General features: G+C 42.9%; 1 protein-coding gene across 4 annotated transcripts in view; it reads right to left on the bottom strand.

Annotated features, from left to right (window-relative positions):
- Positions 1–15,373, bottom strand: part of Dph5 (diphthamide biosynthesis 5) — a 45,838-nt gene that overhangs the window by 7,037 nt on the left and 23,428 nt on the right. For 2 of the 4 annotated variants that reach the window (XM_036190871.1, XM_036190870.1), the window contains exons 6-8: positions 14,295–14,334; positions 12,185–12,288; positions 9,277–9,911 (exon numbers count right to left, since the gene is read on the bottom strand). In XM_036190871.1, the coding sequence (XP_036046764.1) occupies positions 9,700–9,911; positions 12,185–12,288; positions 14,295–14,334 (356 nt within the window). In that variant the 3' untranslated portion in view covers positions 9,277–9,699. Of the gene's footprint in view, positions 1–234; positions 254–9,276; positions 9,912–12,184; positions 12,289–14,294; positions 14,335–15,373 lie in introns of those variants that run through there. The other 2 variants (XR_004945248.1, XR_004945247.1) reach the window with 2 other exon arrangements.

Raw genomic sequence — 15,373 nt, 5'->3', positions numbered from 1 at the left:
ACGAAGCTACTCAGTCATAACGTGAGGACCTGGGTCGTACCCCTACAGGCTCCCTGATCTCGGTGAGTCCAGGTCAGTTGATTCTGTGGGCTGTGTTCTCGTGGTGTCCCTAACCGCTCCGGTTCCTCTGATCCTTCCTCCTCCTCCTCTTCAATGTCTGGCCGTGGGACTCTGCATCTGCTCCCATCAGTTGCTGGATGAAGTTTCTCTGGTCTTTGATGAGGATTCTGCTAGGCTCTGATCCCAGAATATTCTGCAGGAAGGGCAAACTAGGTTGAAAGTTTTGTAGCTGGGTTGGTGTCCAATCCCTCCACTTGGGTGTTGGCTTGGTTACAGGAGATGGCCGGTTCAGGCTCTGTCCCCCATAACAGCAGTCTTTGTTAGGGTTTCTCTTGTAGACTCCTTAGAGTTTCCATTGCACTAGGTTCCTGCCTCATGCTCACACACCTTCTTCACTATCAGTCTTGCCTGTACTACAGGGTTGCTCTCCATGGCACCTTCTCAGATTCTCCCAGCCTGGACACGTGCTGCTTGCTGTGTGTGAGTCTCCACCGCTCCTCTACTCTGGCTTCACTTGTGTTTGCTCTGAGTCGTTTAAAGGCCATCAGGGGCACATGTGCCATGTTCAGGGCAGAACTGTCAACGTACAAGCCAGAACAGAAATAAAACTCTTCCATCCAAATTGCTTCTTGGTGACAATTCTATTCAGAAGTATAGAATCCTAAGAAGTAGAAACATGGCTTTGGCCACCTCTATTTCCTTGCCCTCCTATCAGACTCCTTCCCTTCCTTTGAAATCTTTTGAATTCTCCTTTTCCATTCCAGGACTATTATTGTATCCCAGGACTTGACTGAGCAGCATCACATGTGAGCACTGTTCATCTTCCCACCTAGTCCATGCCCAGCTTTGCCGTGGCCATCTCAGCCCCTCACAGCAACATAGAATTGGCCTCTAGGCAGGGAATAGGAGGCATCCACTGGGCCGGGCTTTGATGTCAGCTGCTCTACCGGCTTCCTGCTCAGCTTCCCTGGCCCCACTGCACACACCACTCTTAACCTGCGAGGTCTGCAGCACCGGTCAGGGAATCTGCCTTTGCTGTGCTGCCTAGAATTAGCCCCGGAGCCCAAGTCCACAATGGCCCGTGGACAGTCACAACCCTTGCAGCTCTCACACAGGTTGAGACAAGCTCTCTACTGCAGTTCCATGCTGTGCCAATCTTGCTTCTAAAAGAGCCCACTGCTTCCCCAGAAGCCTGCCTGTGTGGCCTGGCCGCCAAGGCAAGCTTCCCAGTGCAGAGCAGCCCTCTAGCTCAGAGTCCTGGCTCTTTCTCGTTGCCCCCTCTCTACCTGTTTTGCTTCTTCCTTAGAAATGGCCATTACTAGTTTGTTTTAAACTCCGAGTCTCCATTTGTGGTTTGATTTTTGGAGGAGGTGTACATTCCTGGTATATAGTGCTGACAAGGTACTTATTACTTATGAAACACAACTTCCTGTGAACTTTTTGGTTGTTTGGAGGTGGTTTTTGTTGTTGTTTGTTTGTTTTTTGTTTTTTGACAGGTGGCTGTTCTGGAACTCACTATGTTGACCAAGCTGGCCTCAAACATACATGGATCCACCTACCTCCCAAGTGGCCTCCCAAGTGCACTAGGTCCAGCTAAAGTTTCGATTATGTATTTTACATACACAAGTGCTTTTTCTACACACCAGAAGGGGGCATTGGACCCCACTATAGATGGTTGTAAGCCACAATGTGGTTGCTGGGATTTGAACTCAGGATCCTCTAGAAGAGCTGAGCAGCCAGACACCACTCTTAACTGCTAAGCCATCTCTCTTAAACCCTCTGGGAATTCTTAAATGCTTGTTTTCTTCCTTATTTTGTCCTGTTTCTCACAGTGTAGCAACAAGGAAGCTTTGCATCTAGACTGAAGACACACAAAGATGGAGAGGCAAACATATCAACAATGTAAAGAGAATGGCAGCAATTTACTTGTTTGCATTCTATTCAAGGAGAAAAAAGGCACGGAACAGCACTTTGATAGATGATTGGAACATTGTCACTCCCCAACCCTACCTCCAAGCTTTGAAAAACCTACCACTGGGGCTGGAGATCCATGTTCAGTTTCTCCACACCCACTTGGCAGTTCACAACCATCTCTAACATTAATCCCAGGGGATCTGGTGCCCTCTTCTGGCCCCCACTGGCACTGCATGCATGTGGTACACATGCAAGAAAACAACCGGTTATACACATTAAAATAACATGGTTTTTTTAAGTCTACCATGGAACTCATGCTTAACAGTGTTACCAACATTTAAATAGACAATTCAACTATATTTGCTAAATCCTAAAACCAAGAGGAGCCTGATGAGGTACCATTAGAATATACACAGTCCCACACAGTTGGCAATCAAGATTTATTGGAAAAAGAGAGAAAAAAAAAAAAAAAAAAAAAAAAGCTGGGGAGATGGCTCAGTAGTAAGAGGTTTGCTGAACAGCATGATGTCATGAGTTCAGATCCCAGCATCCATGTAAATACCTGGACATGGCCTCACCGGTGTCTGTAACCCCAGCCGAGGAGCATCACTGGGGTTTACTGACCACCAACCTAGCTTCAAGTTGAGTGAGAAACTGTCTCAAAGGAATAAACCAGAGATACCAAATGTCCTCCTCTGTCTTCCACATGTGTGCATATAACTTTTATAGGCACATACATACAGATACCGATGCCCAATGTGTTGTTGTTGTTGTTGTTTTTCCGAGCTGAGGAACGAACCCAGGGCCTTGCGCTTGTTAGGCAAGCACTCTACCACTGAGCTAAATCCCCAGCCCCCCAATGTGTTTTCTAATGGGAAATTTAAATCTTTGAAAATAGTATTGTATAAATTAATAAGTTCATCTTTATTGTTTTGGAGGCCAGCTATTGCTAAACTTAAAAGATTAAAAATAAGACAATACAAAGCTAAAAAATTCCAAACAGTATTTAGCAAGAAATATTCTCTTTGAAATATAACTTTTTGTAAACAGATTCATATTTCCATGTAAGCAAAGGTATAATTTCACATCAATTATAATTTTGCCATCTTTTAACTTTTAGAAATGTGATCATCTAAAATTGTAAGTAAAATAGGGACTGCCTGATAGCCTCACCTTGTCCTCACCCTAGGCACTGAGTTAGATCATCATGTTTAACTACAGGAATTCTCTACGTCATGCAACTTCCCCTTCAGTAGTAATTAGTGTATAGGTCATGTTGGTTTAGGCAGACTCCAAAAGGTAAAGTTAACACATCCATAGTCCTGTTAGCTTGAGGAGACTTGGAGGCAGTACTGTGGGGACAGCCAGAAGCTACGGAAGCCAACAGAAGCTTCAACTTGAAGAGAGGGCAGATTTTCTGATTGGAAAAGCTATGGCTTCAAAAGGCAATGCAAATTTCTCTTCTCTTCCACATGGGTGAGGATGAAGTCCTGCCCAGGAAAGTACGAAATAAAGAGTCATCAGAACGCCAGGTTCCTGGCCAGAGCAGGAATTGGGAGCCCCAGGCACTGTGATGTAGGGGAAAGACTGAGGGGCACAGAAGCCCAGGGGAACCATATAACTTTTTGAACCCCAGGATCACTTTCAAATCATTAATGATTTGATGTTGATCCTACTTAGCAAACTAAAAAGCCCTCTAAATTCCCAAGCTCCACAGTGAATAGACTTAAGTACACAGGGTTTGACCTGTGTCTTTAAGCTGCCCTCTTTTACCAGTGTAGGGACAAGACAGACTAGCAGTCACACCCTGCCCTTGACCACATTGCTTGCTTAGGAGAACAGAAAGGCTGACTTCACCATAGAATTTTAGAAGACTTGGGATCTCATATATGATATTCAGAATGTCTAAGTTAAATTCCAAGTGAGTTGACCAAGCACTGTAACCACATCAACATTGGAGTAACCTAATAAAGATGAAATAAAGTAGCCACTATAAAAATGCACAGTCACCTGGGGAGCCTGCTTGGGACTGAACTAGGCCCTCTGAATGTGGGTAAAAGTTGCAAGGCTTGATGTGTTTATGGGTCCCCTGGCAATGGGACCAGGACTTATCCCGGGTACAGGAACTGGCTTTTTAGAGCCCATTCCCTGTGGTGCAATGCCTTACTCAGCCTTGATGCAGGAGGGATGGGCTAGGTCTAGCCCCAACATGGTATAACAGCCTGTGTTGACTACCCAGGAGAGGCCTTACTCTCTATGAAGAGGGGATGGGGTGGGATGGGGGGTAGGTGGGGGAAGTGGGAGAAGAGGAGGGAGGGGTAACAGGTTGATATGTAAAAGGAAAGAAAAAATTTTTAATAAAAATCAATAAAAATGCACAATCACACAATCACAAATAATCTTCCAACAAAGGCTAATGTAAGAAATTGGGGATTAGGGCTGGGGAGATGGCTCAGTGGCTAAGAGCTATTGTTCTTGCAAAGGACCCTGGACTGGTTCCCAAGTGATGATATCACAATGTTTTGTAACTCTAGTTCCAGGGGATCCAACATTCTTTATGTTCTCTGTGGTCTCCTGCATACACATAGAGCACACAAACTCACATAGTTGCATATATACACACACAAAACAATATTACAATTTTTTTTAAAAAAAATGGACAATTAAGACAGTAACCAAAACGTTAAAAGTGCACTAAATGAACTCAATAGCAGTACAGAAGAAGCCAGAGTCAATAACCTTGAAGACAGATCAGGAAAATTTACTTACTTAGAACACATAAAACATTTAAGAATGAAACAACAGAACAGGGCAGAGCTCAGAGCCTTGTGGGACCAGAAATGTCTGTCGTTCCTATGATCAGATTCATCAAGAGATCAAGAAAAGAGGAGAAAGCATTCAGTGTGAAAAATTCTTTGAAGCATGGCCATATGCCTCCCACATTTGGTGACAAAAACCTATAGATTCAAGAAGCTGATTACATCCCAAAGAGTTAAACCCACTGTATGGAGGACTTTGAATCAAAATCTCACAGGCATCATTGCAAGTACCGAGAAGGTTACACTATCACATATGTAAGAAAGCAAAGGCACTAGAAAACAAGAGACTTTGACGAGAACTTGAAGGAAGCACACTACCTGTTATGATTTGACACTGACACAACACTAAAGAATCAAGAGGGTGTGACGCTGTGCTGCCTGTTTCCACAAAGGCCAGTGGGCACACAAAAACTGAGCTTAAGCTGCACTTTACTAGAGATCTGTGATCTGAGAAAGTAGCAAATTAACCACCTTACATCTTGTCCTCAGCTAGCGGTGTTTGGGGAAGGGACAGAAGCAGTCACAGCACAGCTGTCTTGCAAGAGACAAGCAACAAGTACTCCCTTACAGTGCTGTGAGCCTGCGATCCAGAGGTGCCCGTTTGGAAGTCACCTGGACAGTGTTTAGCCACTCTCACCATCGCTGGCATGTGCAGTGTAAGAGGAACAGGTTTGTTTGGGCTCAGGTATACAGTCCATCATGGTGTGGGCAGCACTGTTCAGAAACAGCTCCTTGTCCACAGCAGCATGAGGCTGCTTGTTCACTTCTTGGTGGATGGGGGGGGGGGGGGTGTGTCAGGCTGGTGTTTAGTATAGCTAATGTTTTTCTGTGTCCCACCTGCCCGTGGTCAGGACAAATCTCTCTTACCCACCAGTCCCGCAGTAAATACACAGAGGCTTCTTTTATTACTTATAACCCGTATGGCTGTGGCAGGCTTCTTGTTATCTAGTTCTTATATCTTTTTTTTTTTTTAAAGATTTATTTATTTATTATGTATACAGAAGAGGGTGCCAGATCTCATTACAGATGGTTGTGAGCCACCATGTGGTTGCTGGGAATTGAACTCAGGACCTCTGGAAGAGCAGTCGGTGCTTTTAACCTCTGAGCCATCTCTCCAGCCCTAGCTCTTGTATCTTAAATTAACCCATTTCTATAAATCTATACCTTGCCACATGGCTCATGGCTACGGGTATCTTTACATCTTGCTTTTCATGGTGGTGGTGGCTGGCAGCATCTCCTGACTCAGCCTTCCACTCCCAGAATTCTCCTCTCTGTTTATCCCACCTATACTATACTTCCTGCCTGGCTACTGGCCAATAAGCGTATTTATCAATCAATCACAGCAACACATTCACAGCATACAGAAGACATCCCCAGAAGTTTAGGAAACCGTTTTTCTCCTTTTCCCTTTATTTGATCCTGAACTCAAGTCTATGGGATGGTTCTACCCATATTCAGGGAAGAGCTTTCTTACTGGACCTTCTGGAAATAACCTCTCAAACACACGCAAAAGTGTGCCTCAAAGATACCCTAGGCATTTCCTAATGCAGTCAGGCAGATGATCAAATCAACCATCACAAGCGATTAGAATGTATTGATTTATTTTTTCAGAATTTCATATATGCATACAATGGATTTGATCCCATTTGACTCCCACTGTCCACCTTCAACTCCTTGTGGACACTGCCCACATCCCCTTCCCAACTTGTCTTTCCTTTTTTAAAACAAGCCCAACAGAGTCCCATTTGTGCTGCTCATATACTACACACGAGTGTGTCACTCCTACTGGAGCATGGGCAACCTACCAGGAACTATATGCCTAGTTGCCCATAACTATCAACAGCTCTTAAGCTAGGGTTGGGGCTCGTGTGCTCTCCCCAATCCATGTTGGAAGGTTGACTGGCTTGATCTTGTGCAAACAACCACAGCTACCACCAATTCATGGGCACAATGGTCATGTCCATAAGACTGATCCTTTCTGATTTGGCTCTTGGAATGTTTTTGTTCCCTCTTTCTCTTAAATGAACTGCAGTCTCTCTATACAAGTAAACTCTACTAACTGACAAAAAGGAATACTCTTGCTACCTGGAACAGTTTGTATGAATCTCAAAAACATCATGCATATGGAATCCCCCACTCCATTCTCAAAAAGGCAAAACTATTGTAAAAGAACAGATCACTGGCTTCATATAATTATTGATGAGGTAGAAGGGTAAATGGACAGAGGAAAGGAATTCTTTTAGATGGTGAAACTGTTAAGTATCAAGACTATAAGGTGTTTCACTGTATCATAATTTTGATTCATGTAATACTAGTTAGGGTGGAACAACATGGTAAAATGCTTGCCTAGCATATACAAGGCCATGGGGTCAAGCATCCTCTGGCCCCAGCACTGCAAAAGCTAATTGAGACCCAAAACCAAGACATCCAAACCCTTTAAATAGCTAAAAAACTACTAAACAAACACCACATGTATACACCTTTCTGTTATCTCTATCTTAACCTTGGGATTTCAGGACAGTAGACCCCCAAACTAATCATCTCTCTTCATATTGGTGAAGAGTTTTCATTTTACAATTTCATTTAAATTGAGGTTAAACCACATACAGGCTTGCCAGATTGAGAAACAATAAATAAACCAAAATTTTAATTTCAGATTTCATTTGTTGAGGCCCCATGCTCCTTGTTAGGTTTTTATCAGTTTTAACTGGGTTTCCTACTCATTTTGCTTATAGTTCATTGAGCATACTGGATCAATGTATTGATTACCTTTTACTAAATTTGAGGAAATTTGGGCTGTCATTTCCATTTTTTTAAACTGCCCTAATTCTGTTCTTTTTTGAGAATTTACTTACATGCTTTTAACACTGCTTTATACTGGAACAGGCGAGACGGCGCAGCAGGTAAAAATGTTGCTGCCGCCCTAACAACCTGAGTTCATTTGCTACAAGCCACCTCTACACTCTGTCCTCTCACCTCCAAACAAGTACCGGTACACTCTTATGTGTGTGTTTTTGTTGTCTCCATCTCTTGAATGACAGTACTCATTATATTTCATCCGTTATAGGCATCTTTGTTTTTCATCCATGTACGGTTCTAAAGTGCCAGTCTTTTATATCTACTGATTGAGAAGTCGGGATTCTATTAACATCTCATCCCTGCATTCTTTTCTAATCATAAAGCATGCCTCATTTTGTGTTCTACAGACATTGTTGAGATTACAGTAATTTTTTTCACCATATTCTGAACCATATTAACCTTGGTTCTAATAGGCATTCAACTACTTGCTTGTCACCTTTGTCCTATGTAGGCCTAACTTCACATAATATGAAACTTTGTCCTTAGTTTAGTCCCAGGCCTGGTCTTTACTAGTACATGGCTATTCTGGGCTTCTGATAAAACAGGACACACCAATCGTAAGACTTACCACTTTATCTGAATTTTTAAGTGTTCCTACTTCAGTTTCTAGTTCCCTTTGAAGCCACGGTTCCATCCACTAACCATCTCACGCCAGTACACCACCAACTTGGCTGAACTGAAGTCTGGGAATGTCCTGAGAGGAAAAGCCACACAGGCAGAATTCTCAGCCTGCTCTATGACTCCCCAGTGTCTTTCAACAATCATGCACTATAACAGTCACAACTGCAGGGTGTGAGCTAGTCAACTACCAAACCCACAAGCCCTTTATTCTTATAATTTTAAATGTTTAGTTAACATCTCCAAAGAAAACAATATAAAACTGACTGAAGGTACTTGGTTCTTTCCTCTTGTGTACACAGAGACTGAAAATGGAATGTTTCATACACATTGAATTATTTCATCCCAAATGAAACATCAAAATAGTTCTAGCTAACACATAATACCAGAAGGTAGGGAAATTTTCAACTAATATTTATGAATATACTAAGCAAAAAGGTCAAGTTATTAGGCTATTAGAAATACTTTTGACTTGAACTAACACAGTAGTTATTCCAGACCAACAAAGGTTATTAAACAAATGAACCTCTTATAATTGGTGTGTGTGTGTGACGACTAACACCAACACTGGGTATCCTCCTCTTCTATCTTGCTCTACTATTTATTTATCTATGTTTATTTATTTAGAGATATTATACAGCACAAGGTGGCCTGGAACTTTCTATGAATATCAGGTTAGCCTTGAACTCAGAAATCTGCCTGCCTGCCTCCCAAGTGCTGGGATTTAAGGAGTGCACTCCCACACTAAGCTATCAACTTATTTTTTGGAAACAGTGTCTCTCATTGAGTAAGGCATGCACAGATTAGGCAGGAAGCTCCAGGGATCTGCCTGTCTCTGTTCTCCACCTAGTGCTAGAGTTACAGCCTACACTCCCACACTGGACCTTTCTCATGAGTGCTGGGGATTCTAGCTCTTAATGTTTGCACAGGAGCACTTTACCAACTAAGGCATGTTCTTAATTCCCAACAGCTCCCTTTCTATAAGGAGATCATAAGACAGTAAGTGAATAGTTAGCAAGCTTTTATTTGCTTTACTTATGACTCTGTGCTTGTTTATCTCTTAAAATTCGGGTTCACGTGATTCCTATTCAGTTTCCTCAGTTACTCTCGTACCAACCTCCTTGCACTGGCGGGCTCCATCTATGAAAATCTCTCAGCTGTGTGTACATGTCCAGCCGCACTTCCCGGCTTCATCTGTTCCATGTGTGTACACCCTGGCAAGTAGCCAGCCGAGGCCGCGACAGTAATGATGATGAAAGGGGAAGAGCTGCTGCGGGAAAGCCGACGCCACTGGGACAGCTCTTGTTGCCTCCTCTTGTCATCTCTGTTACTCTTTCCAGATAAATGACAGATCCATGCCATTTGTCCTACAAATACCGCACACCCAGTCTAACAGGAATTAACGTGAGACAACAGAAAATGTCCATGTTCAGAGTCCATTAATACTTTGGGATTCCGGTATAGAGAAAAGACTTAGCATTTCCATCTCCAGTGGGTGCAGGGTGCCCCCTGTGATGACCAAAGAATGCAATGGTTCTCCCAAGTCCACTGTACACATCTGCTGTAAAGTGCCCGCTGCAATTTTCTGGTCTTCAGCGCCAACTCTGGCTAAGCCAACACAGAGTGTCTCCTCAGTGATCGCTGTTGAAAACAAGGGAGGGAGAGACAGGGAGACTGCAGATCAACCGGGCAAACGCTTCTCCTCGCTCAGCATTCAGAGCAGTCAGTACTACGAGTACACTGAAAACCCTGAACATCTGAGACCTCCCTAGTCACTCACTACAGACGGCGACTTTACCTGTCAAGAATTCCAAAGGTTTACACGCTTATGTTTTAACAACTTGAAAAACAGTTAGCTGTATCTATCTATATTACACATAATGACAGAACATTTGTCTTAAAACAGGTTCTAAGTGAACATCTTTATGATTCACAGAGTATAAAGATTTATTTTTATTTATTATTTATGTATGTATTGGTGTATGCACATGTATGTGTATATATGTGCATGCAGGCACCTGTGGAGGCAGAAAGGGTGTTGGATCCCCTGAAGCTAGAATTACATGTGGTTGTGAGCTGTTCAAGGAAGGTGCTAGAAACCTAACTTGGATCTTCCTTGTCTTAGTTAGAGTTTTTATTGCTGTGAAGAGACACCATGACCACAATACTTTTTATAAAGGAAAACATTTAATTCAGGCAGCTCGCTTAAAGTTCAGAGGTTCAGTTCATTATCATCAGGATGGGACATGGTGGCATTCAGGTTCTGAGAAGTAACTGAGCCTTACACCATGCAGGTAACAGGAAGTGGTCTGAGACACTGGGCAGTATCTTGAGCATACATGAGACCTCAAAGCTGGCCTCCAGAGTGACACACTTTCCCAACAAAGCCACTCCTCTTAATAGTGCCACTCCCTTTGGGAGCTATATTCTCTCAAACCACCACAGTCCATAAGAACAGGAACTGCTCCTAAGGAGTGAATCATCCTCCTTCCCCAACACACTTCTATTTTAAATCAATTCTTGAAGGACATTTATACTAACCAAGATACAGTAAAAATTAGGAGACTAAGAAAAACTCACAGATGTGCATTTCTGCTCAGCCATCTAATTAGTTACAGGACAAACCAATTTTTTTAAAAATTGTTTTATCTCTTAAATGGTAGTTGTGAGGGCTAATACAATGAGTACAAGAGTACTTAGTATTTATAAAGCCCACAACAAATAATAGTCATTTCTGCATACTTAGGCTTTTAAATTCAGAATAAAGATTCACAATCACTCACTTTGGTGCTACAGCTGAAGAGCTGACTTCTCACTGGTTTATCCTTTAGTTGAGAAAGTTTTCTCACTGCAAAGTGACTTAAAAAGAAGGGGACAAGGATTTGTACAAGGCAAAGAGGGCATGCAAGGAACTCAGTGCCACTAGTAGGGATGAACTACGCAATGACCAGGCCAGCAGGCTGGCTCAGGAGGGGAGCCACTTGCCACCAGGCCTTGATGGCCTGAGTCTTGGGACCCACATGGTGAAAGGGGAACTGCCTCTTGAAGGTTGTCCTCTGACCTCCATGTGCACATTTTGGCAAGTGTGCACACACATTAAAAAAAATGAAAGTACAAAAGACTTGAAACTAAAATGATTACTCAAAAGTGCCTTAATGCATGTTTTTATTAGAGGTCAGGTAAAGACAGTGCCCATAACAGAATATAACAGGTACATTTAAGAAGTTCTCAGCAAATATTTACTGTCCAGATCCACTTTATTGTATACCACACGCTCTGTCTACCTATTAGGAGTGTAAGATAAACTCTTGTCTTTATCCTAAAGAAAACTATTCCATATTTCAGTATTCAGAGGAAAAAGCAGAATAAATGTACTTTTGTAGGATAGATCATATTGATTAGAACTAAAATGGAAGCTCTCTATTTTATCAAATATTTATACATTATCATGTTAACATAAAATCTAATTATAAGTAACAATATATGTTAAGTAATATATATATATATTTAATATATTATAAAGTCTTTTTTTGTTTTGATTTGATTTTTGTTTGTTTGTTTGTTTGTTTTTTCAAGATGGGGTTTCTCTGTGCAGCCTTGGCTATCTTGGAACTAGTTCTGTAGACCAGGCTGGCCTTGAACTCACAGACATCTGCCTAAAGGTGTATGCCACCACTATCTGGTTAAAAGTCTTCTTTTTTAAAAACTTAAAACTATGACAATTTTACTGCAAAGAACTCAATTATTTTTCGTTTGGTATAACTTGAATTCTGTGGGACTTAAAATTAGAAAACAAATATAAGACGTACCTAACAAGGCCAAAACCCTGACCCTGCTTCAGTGTGGTGTGTGTCAGATATGTATGTAGTGATGTATGTTTCTGTAGAGAAAGAGCCCAAGAGGCCGCTAAGTACCTGGTTCTTCCCCGCGTGCTCTCTGATTCTCAACAATTTCCAGAAGCTGCTGGGCTGCCTGGTTCACACTCATGTATCGAGGAGGTTCATAGATCTTTCTTCCCCTGTAAGCGTAAAACCAGACATCACTGTTCTTACCTGGAAATCACTTGTGGTATTCGCCACTAAACTCCCCAGGTACACTGAGTTTCACAGCCCACACTCTCAAGTTTCCCGTGACACCCACTTCTGTCTTAACCAAGGATAGGTCCAGCGACTGAGTTTCTTAAGATTTTTCTATTGTCCTACGTCCTCAATGACACTGAAATGATGGCAAGATTAATATTCTGACAAAGATACACATCTAGGTCAAAGTTATGCTTACTAAAAGTGACGCCTCAGGCAGATGTAATTCGCACTGTGTCAATGCGGTCTACACCCTGGGTGAACCAGTTGTTTTTATTTTCACTGGGCTTGGGATTGAACCTAGGGCCTAGTGCATGCTAGCCATTCTTTTTTTTTTTTATTAATATGTTCCTGTATCTTTTTATTTAACTTTTTTATGTGCACTGGTGTGAAAGTATCAGATCCCCTGGAACTGGAGTTACAGACAGTTGTGAGCTGCCATGTGGGTGCTGGGAATTGAACCTGGGTCCTCTGGAAGAACAGCCAGTGCTTTTAACCGCTGAGCCATCTCTCCAGCCCCCTGTATCTTTTTTACTTCTTCCTCTGAGAAAACTGTCAAGATCTGAAAATGCACGCCGGAAAGCCTCCTCCAACTCGCAGTCTGCACTGATCATTTGCTGATCCACAGGTCTGCAAGTCAATGCTGTCCAGCAGAAGGCAGCGCAGTGCAATCTCAAAACTCCAGACTACAGTAACAACTTAAAGAGGCAAAGTCAGCTTCAATAGCATGTAAATATATTTAACCTAATATCCCCCAACAATATTATATATTTGAATACCTAATTCACAAATAAGTATTAAACATTGCTTTTTATACCAAGTCTTTGAAATCTGATAAGCACTTTCAGCACATTAAGTTTTAAGCGGAAATATTTAATATGTATATAAAATATATGGTCATAAAAATAGACTTATAAGGATAAATTGGAGGGAGGACATTACTAAAACATATTGTAAACATGTATGAAATTCTCAATGAATAAAAAACAGATTTACATATGAAAGTTGTCTCAAACAACCTGAAGGTGTTGTGATTATTAGTCTAATGTTAAATGAAGCCTGAGTTCTTCAGCTTCATCAGCCACATCTCCAGTGTTCATTACCATGTGTAATGGGGCTGCTGCACTGCATACTGCCTCATCGAGGATCCTGGCCTCACACATAGAAGTGGCCCACCCCTGCCCAGGTCCTCACACACAGAAGTGACCCACCCCTGCCCGGGTCCTCACACATGGGGTAAGTGACCTATCCCTGTCCGGGTCCTCACACACAGAAGTGACCCACCCCGGCCCAGGTCCTCACACATGGAGAAGTGACCCACCCCTGCCCGGGTCCTGACATATTAGAGAAGTGACCCATCCCTGCCCGGGTCCTCACATATTGGAGAAGTGACTCACCCCTGCCCGGGTCCTCACATATTAGAGAAGTGACCCACCCCTGCCCGGGTCCTGACATATTAGAGGAGTGACCCACTCCTGCCCGGGTCCTGACATATTAGAGAAGTGACCCACTCCTGCTCGGGTCCTCACATATTAGAGAAGTGACCCACTCCTGCCCAGGTCCTCACATATTAGAGAAGTGAACCCCTCCAAACACACATACATGGGGGAAGTGACCCCAAAGCAGCAGCAGCCAAAGGCAGGCGTCAGATGTAAGCCCAAGGTTCTGAACCCCTAACACATCCATCCATCCATCCATCCATCCATCCATCCATCCATCCATCCATTCCTTCATTCCTTCATTCCTTCATTCCACCCACATTTAGAGGGCGGCTTTAAATGCCCATCACTGCTCTTAGTGTTGGCCCCATGGACTCTACTGCTACCTTCACCCCAGCACCCGGCTCTCTTTTACTGTGCAGCTGCCGAAAGTTCATTTTTACTCATCGTTAGCCTCGGCTCACTGAAGCACTTATGGACTTCGTCACGGAATGGAAAGGACTCACCTCATGAGATTTTCCAGGGACTGCTCCTTCACTTTGATATCTGTAGGGAGGAAAGGACAGCCCTTTTAATCCAGTTGTTTCACCCCAAATCCTTCAGCTTCCGTGAGGGCTCACACGCATTTTGGAAATCTTTCCAGAGCCCTACATGCTGATCGAGTTTGTGGTGTCTCTGCTCACACCGGTGTGTGATTACTTTCCTCCTACCAAGGCTGGAGAGCACTGAGAGCCTATGCTGGGGAAAGACCCCCATGCTAGAAAGCAACTGGAGTTTGGCCCTGACACTCCTCTGTAGGGATCTAGTTTCCTGTTGGAAAAGATGATAAGGGAAAGCATTAGATGATGCTGCCATGTAAACTACTTAACTAATCAGAATCTTCTAAATTCTTCTGCCTGGAAATTTGTACAGACTCATCCAAAATGTCTGCTTGTACTCCTACACTTATTTTTCAGTCATCAGACTATAAAAACCTTGAAGGATAAAACCTAAGTTTAAAAAAAAAAAGATTGTTTTGTTGCTTGTTTTTGTTTGTTTGTTTTTTTTGTTTTGTTTTTTTTTGTTTTTTTTTGAGACAGGGTTTCTCTACATGTAATCCTGGCTGTCCTGGATCTCACTCTGTAGCCCAGGCTGGCCTTGAACTCACAGAGATCCTCCTGCCTCTACCTCCTGAGTGCTGGGATTATAGCTTCTCCCCACATTTTGAAAAGAAGGGTTTGCTTTCTCACAGTGGTAAGACTTACTCTACTAACAAATGAACGCTGTAGTAACGGGGCTTCAGGCTCTACCAGACACCTGGCTCCACAGGGAGTGGATCGCATCTCTGTGCTCAAGAAGTGTGACTGCACCATGGCCAAGACTTGGTCCTGTGCAGTTCACTCCACTGACGCTTAGCTGAACTGCTGGGGAAACAGTGAAAAGCCAACTGGCTCTGTCCTTCCAGGAACTTCACACAAGGGCAACAGCTGCTTCCTGTTCTACAGCCACATGAGTGGTTCAGCCAGAGTTTGTTCTGTAAAAATAATATGCTACAACCGGAGTCGCTGCCGGACTTCTCCAACTTTCTAAAGTGATAGTAAAAGCT

Source organism: Onychomys torridus, chromosome 6 (genome assembly GCF_903995425.1).
Source record: "Onychomys torridus chromosome 6, mOncTor1.1, whole genome shotgun sequence".
Taxonomy (NCBI): Eukaryota; Metazoa; Chordata; class Mammalia; order Rodentia; family Cricetidae; genus Onychomys; species Onychomys torridus.
The sequence above is the reverse complement of the archived record's forward strand: the minus strand, read 5'-3'. Positions and strand labels throughout refer to the sequence as shown.